Raw genomic sequence first — 16,610 nt, 5'->3', positions numbered from 1 at the left:
CAGATGAAATGATCTATCATTTGCATGGGAAATGTATATATAACATTACGCTTTTCATGTTTACTATGTGCACGTCTTCCCTGCCTCCCTGCTGTCTAAGATGGCTTGATTAGCCCACTAAAGAGCTTTGCACCGATATCCGCAGATTAACAAGGCAGCTGCTTTAAATGACTGTTTCTACTATAATTACATAAAGCATGTGAGTATGTTCATCAAAGGTATATGGGCAAGTCGTGAAAAAAGAAAATACAAAAAACTAGAGCTCAGCTAATAGTACACCAAAAAAAAAAAGGAAAAAAAAGAAGCTCATTGACATGTACGGCATCATCCATTTCTCTTAGTCACCCCGTCATCCCTTCCCCATTTCCCGGCTCCGCATGCTGTGCTCATCTGGCACAGGAGAGGAGGAGGAGGAGGAGGAGGCCGACCAACTCTGGAGGGTTCCTTCTCATCCATCCATCCATCTTCCTCGCCATCTCTCTCTCCACCCACCCGGATCCCCTCCAGCGAGAGTCATCATGCGTTAGCGTCAGTGTTTCCAGCGGAGCTGCAGGAGAGCGACACTGTGCACCGTGCAAAACACAGCCAGCCACGTTCACCCCCTCCTCCTTTACCCCCCTCTTCATATTCACTTCCACTTTGTAACATCTTATCTTCTCTTCTTTGTCAGTGTTCCTACATTGCTCTGCAGTTACTCTAGCCTCATTAAGTGAATATCACTGGTTGTGGATGTTTTGTGTTGGAGTACACAGTATATATATCATAGTGTGCGCTGTATTGGCAGTCCACACTGATTTGCTCCCTCTGCTGTGCTTAAAGCTCAGAGGCCACATGGACACACACAGTGACAGATGGGGAAATAGCAGGGAGAGCGGTGAAGTCGGAGAAAACTCGCCAAACAGGTTTGAAAATTAGAAGGAAGAAGAAGGATCCAAATATCCCTCTCATTATATTTACTCCCTGCTTTCTCCATCATCCTCTCACACACTCATCCTATGGCAACCACACATCCCTTCTCATCCAAGAGGCCATTTATGAGCCAGGAGATGGAGCACAGGCCACAACATTTTACAATAGCAAGTCTCCAGGGTATAATGTGTGTCACAGCGTACCACAAACAGATTTGTCTGAAGGAAGTAAATGAGGCGTGTCATTGATTTGCAGTGTGAGCTCTGGCTTTAGTGTATAGCTGCAGCTGGATTGATAACGGCCATGTGTGTCTCCAGGTCTCCAAAGGACATCCCAGTGTTTCAGGGCTTTTCAAGAAATATAGGCCTTCACCTTCTGTCCCTCTTGTTACAGTCAAATCTAATGTGAGCCAACAAGCAACAGCACGCGATATTTAATCCAGAGAGACTGGAATGTTATTTATAAATACATTTAACTGATAGGAGGATGCACAATATACGAAAAGCCAAGAGGAATAGTTTCACATTTGGGAAATATGCTTATTCGCTTTGTCTGTTTGCGTGTCTGTAAGATAAATATGTAACTAACGCAAACAGCAAGCTTGGCTCTGTCTGAAGGAAACTAAATCAAGCTTCCAGCAACTCTGAAGCTCAATAATGTTTATTTAATTCAAAATGTTGCGATGTTACAGGCGGATATGTGCTGAACTACTTCTTTTCTGGGACCGATGACATCCTTAAGTCTCTGGTCAAGAAATGTCAGACTCATAACCCCCCAGTGAAATCATGTCTTGTTGTTTACATGTCAAGTTCACATCCATCTCCTGGCAACAAAGCAAATAAGTGCATTTCCCCAAAATGACTCCTTTGCATACTATAAGAGATGTCACATATATGAGAAGTTTTTTTCATTTCGTTACCGGTCGCTGGGCTTAACTCCTGCATATGCGTGTTACGTATTCCTATTTTTCCTGAAATGCCATGAAATGTCAGGGATTATTGAAGAGGGACGGCAGGATTAATCCCAAAATCCCACTCTGTGTGAGCATGCATTACAGCCCTGAAGTTTTGTGAGGCTGCCCATGTGAGGCCTGAATCCACTCAAAAAATGTTCTCTGCCAGGTTTATTAAGAGTGCCCTGCAGACCAAAGCTAATAAGAGAGGAGTGGAACTCGAGCCATGCAGAGAGACATTCAATTTAAATAGTTTTCCATGTGCTCTCATCATCCAGCCCGATGCTCCACACCTTGGAGCCAGTCCGGACAGCAACGTGAGGACCCTCCTTTGTCTTGGTTGAGGTCAAATGAGCTGATGTGACAGACACCGCAGCTGCATCACACACCGAGTTTGTCGAGGGTCAAGTTAAACTAAGGAAAAACTAAAAATATTGCCAACCCGCCAACCATTCATGTTACAACTTACATCCCTGTCTGTCCAAAATGTCATCACTTTACCCTGGAAGACTATTGTGTAAAAAAAGACACGAATTCTTGAGTTATGGACGATTCGTGTTTTGTACACGATTTGTACATAAATGCCAGTTTCTCTTGGCGTTATTCGGTGTGGCTATGCGAAGCAGGAGGCTCATAGAGCCTTGCTGCTGCAAGCCACCCTGCATGTTCTCCTGCGAGCTTATTTCGTACTTTTATTATTATTCTTCCGCCAGAACCTTGGTTGAGCGTACAAGCAGCAGCGTTGCTCGCATAAGCATAAAAAATACATCAAAACGTGCGGCCTGATCGGGAATCGTGTGCATTTAAGTGGCGAAAAGATTCGCCCGGCCGTAACTGTAACCTTAAATGTAACTGTAACTTTAAATGTAACTTTAAATGTAACTAACTTTAAATGTAACAAAATGAATATGGCATATAGCTACTGGAGACGCTTTGTACCCAGAGAGCTTTGTTTGGACTGAGGCAGAGGAGGAGATGTATGGCCGCCGAAATGTCCTAGTTTACAGCTACTATCCAACGCAGAGCAAAAGAACATACTGTGCTTTGTGAAAAACATACACATGAAAAGAAATTCAATTACCACTTTAAATGTAACTGTAACTTTAAATGTAACTGTAACTTAAAATGTAACTAACTTAAAATGTAATGATGGTTGTCATTTTCCCTCCTCAAAAAAAAACAATAATGGTCTGGCTTATTGTGTAAAACAAAATGCACACTACACTAAATGCATTATAACCACACAGCCTCATACTGAAATAAGGTTACTGAATGGACTAAGAAGTTGCAGATATGCAAACAATAATCTGTCAATTGTGAGATTTGTGTCATTTTTCATGGAGAAAAAAACCAGGTACAGACACAATGAGCCAGACTGACACTGTGAGCATATTGCCTGTTGGATAAGAGCCAGGAATGGCGAGGTAGCAACCAAGTCACAGCTCTTCTCATTTACACTTTTCCTGCAAAGGCAAGCTGCTCATGACAGCAATATGTGACGCGACTCCGCTGGTCTCCAAGTGGGAGGCCGCAGGATGCACAATAAATGCACGATTGGTTAGTCATAGAAAAACCCATTGCTTCTTTACTCTGTGTTTTAGCCATCTTTCACTCTGTCCCGTGTCTCACAATAGAGCATTAAATTAAAATTAGTCATGCCGGCCACTGAATGATTGGCCAGCTGTGCTCTACACATAATCGCAGAAAGTGAGGCGAATAGAGGCTTTGATATTCATGATTTAATAGCTTTTCTCTGGGGGGCCATTGTGCTTGAAGCGTCTGTGATTGCTTTATGTGGTTAAAATAAAAGTGTATTTATTCCTGTAGAAGCTAGCTCTACTTTAAGAAAAACATTATTACAATACAGCTCTGATCTATTTACCCTATGAGAAATTGGCAGCGGACAGTCATGCGTGTTTTGTCAATATCCTTCTACATCACCCCCGAGCACCTCAGGATCACGTACCAGTATTTACATCCTTCAGTGTTGTGGTATTAACATGAAAGAAACAATGACGGCAGATGAGAGTGAGTGAGACACAAGCTGCAACTCCTTTTTCTGTTAAGGGCTCATTTACTGGATGAGAGGCTCTCACTTCCTCCCTCTCACTATTGTCACATCATTTTGCTGCCATACACAAAGAGTCCCAGTAGAACAGTAAATATGAACATGAATAATTTGGAAAATGTAATCACCGTCCTAACAAAATACAACATGAAAAATGTGTGAGCGTAAAGTCTGTTTAAAAAAAACAACTAAATTCTGATATTCAAAACTACCAAAACATTTGAGGTGACAAGTAAAATATAAATGCCATTAGGAAATGCCATTCTTTTTTGAGCATATTAAATCCCAAAAATAAACCACCAGTAGTTTTGAGTGTTATTTAATAATCTCTAAACATGTACAAAATGTTTTGCAGAGTAACCACTGTCCATGTTTTATTACAGAAGTGTCATTTTAAGTGGCAACACTGCCCCCTTGAGGTTTTTCATTTACATAGCCTGTGCAGAGATAATCCAAGTGGTTCTTTGGGGTCGATGAGTTTATTCTCCCATCTTGTATTAAATCAGAGACATTGTCATGACTTTATGTACATGTGCCACAGCCAGGCGACAGTGCCAAGTTTGTGACCTCACTCAAACAGATGTTTTTACAAATCTGAACTGTTCATCCGACAATTCATCGCAGAGGAACTGGATTATGTGACCTGGATAATGCCTGAAAAATAATGAAAACACAAAGAGGAACTGAATACAACAATTGTGCAAGAAAAAAAAAAGAGAAAAAATAGACATCTTAATATAAACTCCACCTAGTTATGGTCTAAGAGTCTAGTGGACAGGGCAGATGGGCAGTACATTAAGAACCACAGACTTGAGACTGAGTTTAACATTAATTTGTTCTTGAGCATTACACTATTGTCTCTGCCAGAATCTCCATTAGTCGCAGCAGATTCATTCTGTTGGATTAAGCAGATCCTGGCTATGCGGATTAGGCCTCATGTAGGCATGCATGGCATCGTAACCACATGGCACGGGACCGGGCTGCTCCTCAACCTGCAGAGCATGTATACGCTTTAGATTATCGCGAGCTGCAGGCCTTTCAAACCGAGAAGGTAAAGTGAATGTAGTGTGTGACTAAATATTTCGAAGCCTCATTCTATGTGGGTACATTTGTCAGTTGTATACACACAAACACATATTATATAAGAATATACTGATTTAATAATACTGTTGAAGCAGGGACCTCAATGGTTCTGTAGTTAACGCCTGGTAGCTAATAGCTACAATCATCTTCATGCCCTTTTGAGACTATAGAGAAGACAATTGCAGGTGATTATATCCGTACATTCTTGCGTTATGCAGAAAACAAAATCAACAAAAAAGGGACTTTGTTTGCATAAATTTATTACCGTCATAATATTTGAACAAACATTTTTTTTTTTTTTGCCTGCTTGACAGTTTCTCCAAAATGTACTGTTTATATCTGTACTACAATACAATTAGAATAACAATAGCATCAACAGATGCCGCAGTGAACAGAGCTTTGGCCACATGGCAATGTTTATACACAAATCCTTCTCTGGAACTTTGTGCAGAATTGTACCTTTCTCACACAAAAACAATGGTTGCATAAGATGAAAAAGTTGTACAAAAGTTATGTATTATCCTTAGTGGTTTACATTTATTATAAATGTACCATTTGATTGCAGTACAAAGACTCCTTCAAATAAATCCCTTTGGGAACAACAATATTACTAATACAACAAATCAAAGACATAATTGTGATTCTACTCCATCAGAGGGCAACGACTAGACAAGCTGGCGGTAAACGTTTTGACTTGAGTCCCTTTCGCTGATCCTTAAGAAATCTGCAACAACATGCGTCAATATTTTTGTTAAACAACATTCACTGGATAAGACGAGAACCTCTACTGCCCTCCGAGCAAATGCATCCGAACGAGGTGAGGGATGAAAAACAAATGTCTGCGAGGCAGGAACACGAGTCACAGCACGTCAGTGCTCAAGTTTCAATGTAGTACCATGATGCGTGGGGGACAACCGGCCCCGGGTTCCCTCTAGGGACAAAGGATCCCGTTGTAGATTAGCGTTCTCCCTCTTCGGGTCTTTTCTCAATACTTCCACGTGGATAAAAGAGATAATTACCTGGTTGGCGTCGGCAACCGTGTAAGACTATCATTTAGTATTGTGTTATTTACTTAACCACATTGAGGAATGGCTCAAATCGGATGCGAGGGAGGTTGGAAAGTGGTTAAAAGGGGAACATGATGCACGACAAATCAACTGAAATGGGAATTTAAGAGAAATGATGGACTTCTCTCTGTAGGAGACCATGCAAGGACTGCTGTTACTTTCTTTCGAAGTAAAATTCGGCGAGGTAAATGTTCATGCACTCGACCGTGATCCTGTCTCAAAAGCGTCCTCTACATAGCTAATAGATTATATACACTGTACTCTCATTCAAACCAAGAAAAGACTTTTGTTAGTCTTAGATTTTACACGCTTAGTACTGCAAAAGAACACATTTTGCCAAAAGAAAAAAAAATGACAAAGAGGCACTTAAGACTTTGGAAGACTGATCGGCTTGAAGGCTAAATCCTCATAAATCTTAAGAATATCACGCAAAACAACACTTAGATATCCAAAGTTAATGGACCGTTTGAAAAGGATGTTTTTCTTTTCCAAAAACATGACCCAACACAATACAGGAGTCCAGGACAAGCACACGCTTTGATGATAAACACTGCTGCCGCATGCATAATCCTGTAACTTCATTAAACTCTGCTTAACCAGGTTTCCTGGATATTAGATTGCACGACTGATGCCAGAAAATTCCAGATTTGTATTTGTTTTCATCTTACAGTCCTTTTGATGACTTTGGTTTTTTTTTCTTTTTTTTGCATCTCCTGAAGATATTCTCATGAGACCAATTTGGCTGTGAATATACTGGTTCTTTGTGTGATGCACCTCCCCACCGGAGTGTAAGGTCAGATCAAAATATTGTTATTCTAAACGTTAAAAAAAACCAACGAAATAATATCTTCCTGCTGAAAAAGGCATGCGTCTTTCTTTGCTCTAAATGGAACAGCCGGTTATTGGGAAGACAAAAAAAAAAAGGGCACACAGTTCTAGCGTAGCAACTCGAGGTCTGGATACATGAAAGAGTGCTTTGTGAGATTTTCGGCACACAGAAGGGGCCACGGAGAAGCCAACACTGAGAAATAACAGATGAGACAAAAGAGCATGTAATATAAACAAACAGAAGGAGAACCATAGACAAATGCCTGTTGACATAATCAGAGAGAGGCCTTTAAAGCTTTGCCTAACTGCCTCTTGGCTCTGCTACTGTCTCATGGCACAGCCACATTACGGCTCCACAGATTAAAAAAGGCAGGAAAAAATGTAAAAGATACTAATAATCTAATTACAAAAATCAAACATGTATAAAAAAAAAATACAAATGTAAACTGATTACCGTTAAACATCCCACCCATTCCCCTAAAATGGTAAAAACAAAAAATAAAATAATGCATAGTGAGTAAAAAATATTTTTTTGTGTGTAGTAAACACACAGACATACAGATTGTTTGGACACAAACACTGACCTCAGAGGAATGTCCACCAATCAAAACGCTTAAGGCAGCCAAAGGTCAAAGGCCACAATGATACTTTCTTTTGGTTTAAGTGGATTAAGTCACCACTTTGATGCACTGACACATTTTGCACTTCCTTTGGTGGCGCCCTAAACTCACTAAGTGCTTACATTTGGTTTGGTACAAAAGGCATCTGTGCTTTTTAGTCAATAAAAAAAAGAGAAAAGAATGCAGTTATTTTAATCTAATGAATTAGGCTCTCACAGGCAAAAGTCTAGTAATATTAAAGTGCATGTCACTGATACAACAGCATAATACAAATGCAGGTAGTACCAATGTGTAAAATGATTTGTACTAATCATTCTGCCTGTTCCCTTGAACGAAAATTGGACAGAAATACTGGACAGTACCCTTCATCAGAACCATAACAACAAACCTTCATATAGAAATGCTCCAGATAGATGCAATGGCGCTATAAAAAGGAGTGAACACTGAACCTCACTTTTCTGAGAAATCCCTTTTTTCTTGTTGGCACTTCGGGTAAAACTATGGCTTTTTTAATATATATATTTATACTATATGGCAACAACAACAACAACATTTGAACAGTCTTCCTTCAGCTTGAACCAGGGCTGTTAAAACACAGAACGACACTGGAGGCGGGTCTCCATCTTGGACGGTTCCAGGACGGCCCGTGGGTCTGGAGGCGCCTACCATCGCCCACTGACGCTGGCCATGTCTGCGTGAAACTGACGGGAAAGGCGGCCGCTGGCTCCCCCTTCCAGGAAAGAGGACCTGATGGGCGGCTCGAATAGTTTCCTCCGGTTCTTGTTTAGTTCTGTTTTGGGAAAAAAAGCACCACAGAACATCAACAGAAGCAAAAGGCGAATAGAAGGCGGAGTAAATCACAGGAAAGGAATGCAGACAATGAACGAGTAAGTGGACACCTCAGGTAAAAACATGTCAGATTGTGGGTTATTTTGCTTCCATAACATGTAGATACACAACTTAGTGTTTATTTAACTACATTGTCTATTTGGGTCTGTAGATTTCTCCTAAATTCATCAAAGGTTAACATTAGATAATGCCTCATTTGGATATTTAAACATATTTCAAGTTTATTTAATCTAAGTAATCAATTTGTTAATTGTCATGGTGATATCTATAAAATGTTATACTCTATTCACCGTCAAATTAAGAGTAAAATGTATGGAGTTTACAATACATATCTTTACATTTTCTCAAAAAGGAGCTTTTCCTCAAGTGGAGATTTCTGGACAAACTTTCCAATTTAATTTCCATTGATATTCTGAAGTCTTTTACAACCGGCTGTGTTCATATGTCATTTATACCTTGAATTATAAAATGTTATTCCTAAAACAAGGCCAAATTCATTCATTTTAATGGAAGTTGACAGTATTTTCAGAGATATCCAAAAAGCTCCTCTATAAAAACTCTATATAGGTCAACAAAATGAATCAAGAATTGTGAACATTATCCAATGCTCAGATTTCTGCTCTGTAAAGCTATGCAAATTAGCACAGTGTTAATAAAATAATGCCTAGTTTGCATATTTAAACATGCAGTTTCAGAATACGTGCAATACAAACAGTGATTGTCTTGATGCAAGTAATGAACTGGGGAAGTTTCATGGTGATATTTATTAGTTTAATATTTTGCCCTGTGCACCCGCGGCCTCTTTTCAGCCTCCACTGATCAACAATGACAAGAAAATGGGATTCAGATCTCTCCAGGTTTACTCCGATCAACAAAAACCCTCTTTGTATCCATCTGTGTTTTACACAGCAGCTTGGACAAAATGCTTTCATACAAATGTCACGTCATGACATCTCTTGAGGTTCTCATATGATAACCACATTCTGTCGCTGCCAGCATAAACCTTCAGTTGGATTACTGGAGACAGGCAGCTCGCTCCAGCAACTCTTTTTACTGGCAGACCGGCAGGAAGTCAGAACCTGGATTCCCTCGACTCGACTCGTCTCATTATAATGAGAAGCAAAAATACAGAAAGCCAGAGAGAGAGACAGACGTGCATGTTCCGGGTTTGGAGCCCTTGAGTCAGTCAGTGGAGATGAAAATTGAGCTGCACTTGTCCGAGGCGCAAGGCAATAAAAAACAATTCTGGCCTTGGATTGCTCTGCTTTCCTAAAAATCAGCACGGGCCTCGGCGGTTCCCCTCACTCCTCTTACCGTCAACCCTGGCTCTGGTCTGAGGTTTCTGACCTTTGACTGAATGCCCATGACAGGAAGCTCCCAACATCAGTGTGATTAACGTACGCAACCTAACAACTCCAGCCATTACAACGTCCAAAACATCACGTCAGTAACAAAGTGCGACAGCCACAACATCCACATTACATCCAGCGCAAAAACATGACGGAGTCTACGTCAGCATCAGGGAGGCAGCTGGAGCAACCGGAGACAAAAACAACACACTCATGTGAGAAGAATGTGCCTTAATCCCATTTACTCCTGCTGGTGCAAATGACGGCAACGTGTTTTCATGCATCTTTACAAGAATAAATGTGTTGTCACATTACTCTCTTGTACTTCTCTACTCTATAATAAAAGCCGCCTATGGATTTCAAAGCCAGTGGTTGGCGGTGTTGACGACCTCTGCCAGTTGGAGTTCACCCTTTGCCCTCTTCCCCAGATGGGCTCCACTCAGGCTTGTGGCAGCAACCGACAAAATGGGAAACATTAATGAAACACACAAGCCAATTTGTGTAAACTGCCTTCAGTGGGAGCTGACAGGACGAGGCTCCAGCTGCTATCAGTGATCATCAGCAGCACAGCAAGGAATCCAACTGGAGGCCGACGTGGTCGTTATCAGGCTTATCTTTACTGGAGCTGCTCTATCGTTAATGTGTTTGTTTTATTGGTCCATTTCAGTTTTCCCAGACAGATGATTGCCGAGAAAGACTGGGAACGAGGAAAGGCATGAAAGACAAAACGTTAAAAAACTAAAACAAGCTTTTCTTCATTTGTACCTGAGATGGCGAGCAGCATTTTCCTGCGGGCTCCAAAGGTGGTGATGCCCAGTTCCTTCAGGTCCTGGTCTGTTAAAGTCAGGAATGTCTGGAGGTCAATCTGAAAGCAGCAACATGCCCGTTTAACACCACTTTTACCACAATTCAGCAACTTCTACAAGTGCTAAAAACACTACAATAAAACTTAATTTACTTGAAGAGCTTTTGCATCACCGCATTTTCCAATGCACTACTGTACATGCCCTCCTCCAACCCGTATGTTTGAGCAACACAAAGTTACCACATGTCCTATAGTTATATCTTGCGTTATATACATACATACATACTTTATATTAATTCATTTAAAAAGATAATATAACATACTGCATTGATTGTTCTTCAGAAGCCAAAGTATTAAAGTGAGTAAATATTGTATATTTTCCTAGACACCTATTCATATTCAGCTCATAGCTTTAGTTTCAGCAATGCTAAGCTAACACTTTTACCCACAAATGTGAATCTCAGAGGAAAAAAATGCCGGTTTTCAGCTCGACAACCCCACATTAAAATCTGTGTAGGGGAGTAACTAGTTACATGTAACTGAGAGGTCATAAAGGTTACAGTTACTAATCAAAATGTTGGTTATTACAAAGGCGTTTAAGGTGTATAAAATCTTAATTTCTGTAAGGTTATATGTTGAATATAACATTAATGCTGTTGTCATGTTACAATCATAGTTCAAGTTATATTGAAGAACTTTTAAGCTCAACAGTAAGTACTGTTGAAAGGTTTACACTTCCTGGTTTGATGAGACTTTTCAGCTTTATTGCTCACCTTAAAAAAATGTAAGAAGTTACATCACTTTGATGAAGTAATAAACATATTGACATTACTGATAACATTTGATCAGGATATCCAGAAATCTTCAACCCATTACATTTAAAAAGTGTCCATAAGTGGTTAAAATCACAACTAGAAGAGTTCCCGTTCGGCTACCTCCTGTTGCTGGAAGACGTCCGTGTACTTCCCTAAGCCCAGCGTGCTGAACAGCTCAGGCAGGTCTGAGCCTTTCAGAGACGAGTTCAGGCTGCAGCCGTTGCTGCCAGTTATCGAGGAGATGCAGTCCATGTAGTTGCTGCTGCTGAGGTAATGCTCTGCAGCTGCTCATCGGAGGGGCAAAAATGAAGAACAAACACAATGATCATTTTAATAAAAGCAACAACAAAAAAGCATCAATAATGAATTCAGGTTTCAGCTATCACAGACGGTAAGTCACAGAAAGGGATTAAGGGTGTTTAGAATAAAGTGATCGCACCATTTTTTAATTGGAGACAAATTCGGAAAACAATCCGATACAGATTTAGATTGATGAGACTAATACAGCTCCTGTTTAGGAGGTTGTTTTAAGGAGGTAGACACAGGGAGCGTCAGCTGAAGAGCCATCTCTGAACTTAAAAATAAATAAATAAATAATATATATATATATATATATATATATCTCCCAAACAGTGACAAAAACGTAACATATTGTATTGCTCTTTGCAGAGGAAGCTCTCTCCAACGATGTACTGGCTAATTGTCCTCGCATAGTTTCGAGCCAATTGATCAGTGCTTAACTGACCAGATTTGTTCTGCTTCCTCTTTGGGCTGCCGACAACGGAGGGGAACTCGTCGTGACTCGGCAGGCCGTTACCGGTGCCGTTCCGGTCTCGCCAGTTGTCAGATTCACTGCCGTTGCCGAGGCCTTCCCTGCTGCCGGATCGAGACAAGGACAGCGGAGAATCCTGAGACGGAAAGAAAAGAGAGAAAGACAATCCAAACATTCAACAAAGAGTTCTGACACTGCACATGAGTATAGGGGACAGACACATCTACCTACAATGTACATGGGAAGACAAAGAAAACCTTTCTTTAATATACACATAAAGACAGAAGAGTTATTTATCCAAGACAAAGAAAGGCAAACCTCGAAGGTGGTGCTCATGCTGGGCTTGTACGAAACGTGATTGGCTCTTCGCAGCTCCTTGATGGTCTCGGCTGGCATGGACTTGGAGAAGCCCAGACCACTCCAGGTGTTGGTGGGAGTCCGCACCTCAGTCACCACGGGCTTCTTTAACATAGCTGCGTGAATACAAACGTTCAAATATATATTCTCCAAAATCTATTCTAAAATCTAGTCTGTATATTTATTTTATCACTTGAATAGTGTCCATGTTCTCATTATTATTATTATTACATCCAGTGAGAAAGCACATTGGATTTTACTGTATTCTATACACACATATTTAACCTTGTTGGTATCGTTGCAAGCCTAATTTTTAAAATAAGAGTTTTCTGTGTTTGAACAATTATGGATCCAAAAAAGAATCAATGCTGTTTAAGAGTTAGGATAAACATTTGCAAAGGGGAAAGTTTTTCAGGGAACACATAATTATTGTGACCTTTAGATTATGTGGCAGTCCAGGCACATCCAGGCACGACTAATTGAATTAAGTTAAATAATTAACATTGAATTATTTGATCAGACAACAAACAACAACTAACCTTTGGTTGCCAACAGCTTCTTCTGTTCATAGTCAAATGCCTGAAAAGACAGCACAGCGTTTTATTCCTTTATAAATTAAAGAAAATGCCCCAAAACGGTGCATTTTTTTTTTCTGTGAGTGTACCTGTATGTTGGCGAAGGAGGTTTGTGGTACCAGTCTGATTCGCTCCCTCTCAGCCGCTCGCTCGCTGCCAGGAGCCCGTTTATCGGCCACAGGGCTGTCTGATGAGCTGGACTCTGCGTCCGAGAGAAGACAGTCGGAGCTGTCGAGATTGCACAGAAATATAATTATCATGAGTGGGGAAAAAAAAGGCATCTCCTTCACTTTGGGTGTTAAAATCCAATTTTGTCAGACTTTTAAAAATAAAATAACTTTTCTTGGGTGATACCCCTGAATGCCATCTCACACCAATGATTGTGCAACAGCATGCACTGTAAAAGATCTCAGGAGAGATGCTGAACAGGAACAATGCAAGCTGTAGATTCAGACATACTGTAGATGGGAGTTCTTGGTGCCCTGCAGCAGCTCCAGAGCCTGTCGCTTCCCTGATGACGTCTTACATGAAGCCAGCATCTGTTTCAGCTCAATGCCATTGGCTGAGTGCGAGGGGCTTCTGGGCATGCCCACTTCCACAAATGTGTCCGAACCTGAAGGAACCACACAAAAAACATGATTTGATTATGTTCTTAACTTCTTTCTCGTTAAGCTCATTAAAACTCAGACATTTTACAGCCGTCCTTTGCCTTCTACACAGAAAATACAATATCGTAACAACTACAGCAGAAACACTTCCTGTTTTATGTCATTTTTTAATGGATGTTCGGTACCTCAGTGTAAACGAGGTGTGTAGCCTGGTGTGCGTATGCATGCATGTACTATGTGTGCACGCGTTTAAGTGCGACACGTCTCAGTTGGATCCTGGATTAATTAAAAACACAGCAGCTGTAATTATAGTGGTTTTCCTTCCAGCTACTCTAATTTTAGCCCGTCAGGAACCCGCTCTGTGCAACAGGATACGTGTGTGTGTGTGTGTGTGTGTGTGTGCTGAATGTACATGGTGTGCTGTATAGCGTAAAAATAATATGATGTCAGTCAATCTAATGAATTTCTCTGGGGTTTAATGTTTGAACAATCCCCCTGCACACTCATTCCAAAGAGTCGAGTCGGACTTGGGCGAGCCAGTCCAAACACATTCTGGGACACAGGAGGTGGTAAGGGAGGGAGAGGAAACCTTACCGGGATGCACCGGATTGGGGGAGGACCAGCTCAGAAAACAGCAGGGAAAAACGAGACGCGTGAGAGTGAAAGTTTGAGGGGAGGAAACAAGGGCCTTTCTGAACCGCGAGCAGAGCAGCAGTTAATCTGTCTCCGTTCCAACTCAATAAACGTCGTCAGAGAGAGGGTGAGGTTAGGAGGACAGTACAGAGAACTAGAAATAAAGTTCATTCAAGGCATTCTTCTCAAAGTGGGTTTAAGGGTTACATAAATATCAAGTGGTAAAGCTTAAATTGGACATTTGTGTTAAGTCTGCAAGGTCCAGCAGAGTTGAAAATGTGGACTGCTTAAAAAGAAATGGTCTATCCAAGGTTAAAATCACAAAACTTTAAATTTGTCACGACCATAATTGACCCGCAAGAGGGTAAGACTCCCAATATAAGTAGACTTTAACAATAAACTTCTTTAGTTAAAAGTAATACTTGATAAAAAACATTGACTATAATTCAAAATTTAAAAAATGCATGGCTAAAAGACCAAGATAGGCTTATATTTTGGATGGGGTGATGCACAGTTAAGCTAAGAAATGCATTATTTAGGGCCTAATATAATCTGTGAATACACTCAAAACTGATGTGGACGGGTTGGTGTGAACTACATTGGATGTCTGCAGACAATATTTTACATGGTCTTGGTTTCTTCAGCATGCACAGTGATACATTTCAGGATGCACGTGGCCCTTTAACACATGGGCAGATTATCCAAAATCCTTCAATACTACAAAGCCAGAATAAGTATGATTTGTAACACTCTTCTTTCTAAAAATGATCAGATACAAATCAGGTTGCTTTTTGTTATAAAATCAGAGCAATTACTGTAGTTCAGACATAAAAAAAAAAAAATCCCACAAAGTTGTAGGCTATATACAATAAGATCATAAGAGGAATACCGTCATCTGGGCTGGACTTGCTGGACCGCGGTTCTGAAGGATTGTGTCCACTGGCCTCCTGGACCGAGTCACATGGGGCTGGGCTCAAAACGGTTTCTGCAAGTGATGCAGTCGCTATCCTCCCGTAGACGGAGCTAGGATGCTATACATGCACATGGAGAAAAACACATAAAAGACAAGTTCACTAAACAGAAAAGTCAAAGTGAATTCAAAATAATGCAGCACAGTGTATTACTGGGTCAACCTTGACGTGTCCGTTGAGGGTGCAGGGGCCCTTGGTGCAGTCCGGGACCCCGTTGGGCTGCTTATCTATGGGAGCGAGGCCAGGAGGTGGGGACGGCGTACTCTGATTGTAACCCTGAACACTCGACAGCAGGATGCTACTCAATGTGGCCTGGGCGGAGGGGTGCAGCAGCAGCTGAGATGAGAAGCCTGAAAACACGAGTGGTGAAGAACGTAGCATTAACAATTTGAAACTTTTAGTAGCTCATAAGGGATATGTACAACATTTTCCTCGAGACCTGTAGGTTTTCTGTGTATTTGTACATCCATCTATTTATTTATACAAAATCTAACATAAAACCCTAAGAGCATTTAAACAAAAGGATTAAGCACCTTTTGTGACCGCTATACCTGTGCAAATTAGACAGTAAATCTTACCCTTTGTGGGCGCTTTGAGAATTACACTAAGTGCACTGCCGAGCAAATAGTGTCTAGATGGTCCTGAGCCATTTGCATACATTTAAATTAGGCAATACAGATTAAATGCACAGCGTTTCTCTTGACAGGGAGACGTACTTATCGTTTCTGCTGCAGTGGGATCGCTGCAGGTATTTAATAAACAAAAATAAAGTAAAAACCCTGGTACAACGGTTCGTTGACTCTCCCCTTCACCCTTCACAACCGCCGCATTGGCTTCAAGCACATGTTTACCACATGGATAATCGCAATCAGATGCAGAAAAAGGGCGAATTGCTAATTTGGCTGTAATATTAGCCCCATATCTTTTGCGAATCTTTGCAAATTATTTGTAAAAAAAAAAGAAAAAGACATGGCCAATAAACAGACCTTGGGTGCTGGTGAGTGAGCTGGGCCAGAGGGATGTGGTGGGTGTGGGGGTGCTGGGGCTCGGGGTCTGCATAGGGTTCATGGAGGAATTTAAGCTGTTGAGGACGGCGTTCGGTGCAGCAGAGTTGAGGGAGTGAGTCGCTGTCGCTCCCAGGAAACCTGAGCACAACAGAAAGGAGGGAGCAGGAGATGAATGGATCAGCGGTGGTTCTGTCAAAGCACGGAGACATTTTTCAAGCTAATCACATGTTGCACTCGGGCCTTTTAAAAAAAAACTAGAATTTCATCAAACTGTCATCAACCAGGCAACAAACTAGAGGAAGAATTTCCTACATTTCTACAAGGTCATGAATGCTAAAGTAC

At 41.1% G+C, this 16,610-nt stretch overlaps 1 protein-coding gene across 1 annotated transcript in view; it reads right to left on the bottom strand.

Moving 5' to 3' along the window:
* Positions 1 to 8,189: 8,189 nt before the first annotated feature.
* The window catches only part of LOC117744140 (protein bicaudal C homolog 1-like), a 50,090-nt gene continuing 41,669 nt past the window's right edge, over positions 8,190 to 16,610 (bottom strand). Inside the window, exons 11-21 of the mRNA XM_034552266.1 lie at positions 16,231 to 16,406; positions 15,424 to 15,597; positions 15,180 to 15,321; positions 13,509 to 13,662; positions 13,139 to 13,277; positions 13,014 to 13,053; positions 12,436 to 12,590; positions 12,091 to 12,253; positions 11,466 to 11,629; positions 10,491 to 10,590; positions 8,190 to 8,317 (exon numbers count right to left, since the gene is read on the bottom strand). Of these exons, the coding sequence (XP_034408157.1) occupies positions 8,190 to 8,317; positions 10,491 to 10,590; positions 11,466 to 11,629; positions 12,091 to 12,253; positions 12,436 to 12,590; positions 13,014 to 13,053; positions 13,139 to 13,277; positions 13,509 to 13,662; positions 15,180 to 15,321; positions 15,424 to 15,597; positions 16,231 to 16,406 (1,535 nt within the window). The remainder of the gene's footprint in view (positions 8,318 to 10,490; positions 10,591 to 11,465; positions 11,630 to 12,090; positions 12,254 to 12,435; positions 12,591 to 13,013; positions 13,054 to 13,138; positions 13,278 to 13,508; positions 13,663 to 15,179; positions 15,322 to 15,423; positions 15,598 to 16,230; positions 16,407 to 16,610) is intronic.

This window comes from Cyclopterus lumpus, chromosome 15 (assembly GCF_009769545.1).
Source record: "Cyclopterus lumpus isolate fCycLum1 chromosome 15, fCycLum1.pri, whole genome shotgun sequence".
NCBI lineage: Eukaryota > Metazoa > Chordata > Actinopteri > Perciformes > Cyclopteridae > Cyclopterus > Cyclopterus lumpus.
The sequence above is the reverse complement of the archived record's forward strand: the minus strand, read 5'-3'. Positions and strand labels throughout refer to the sequence as shown.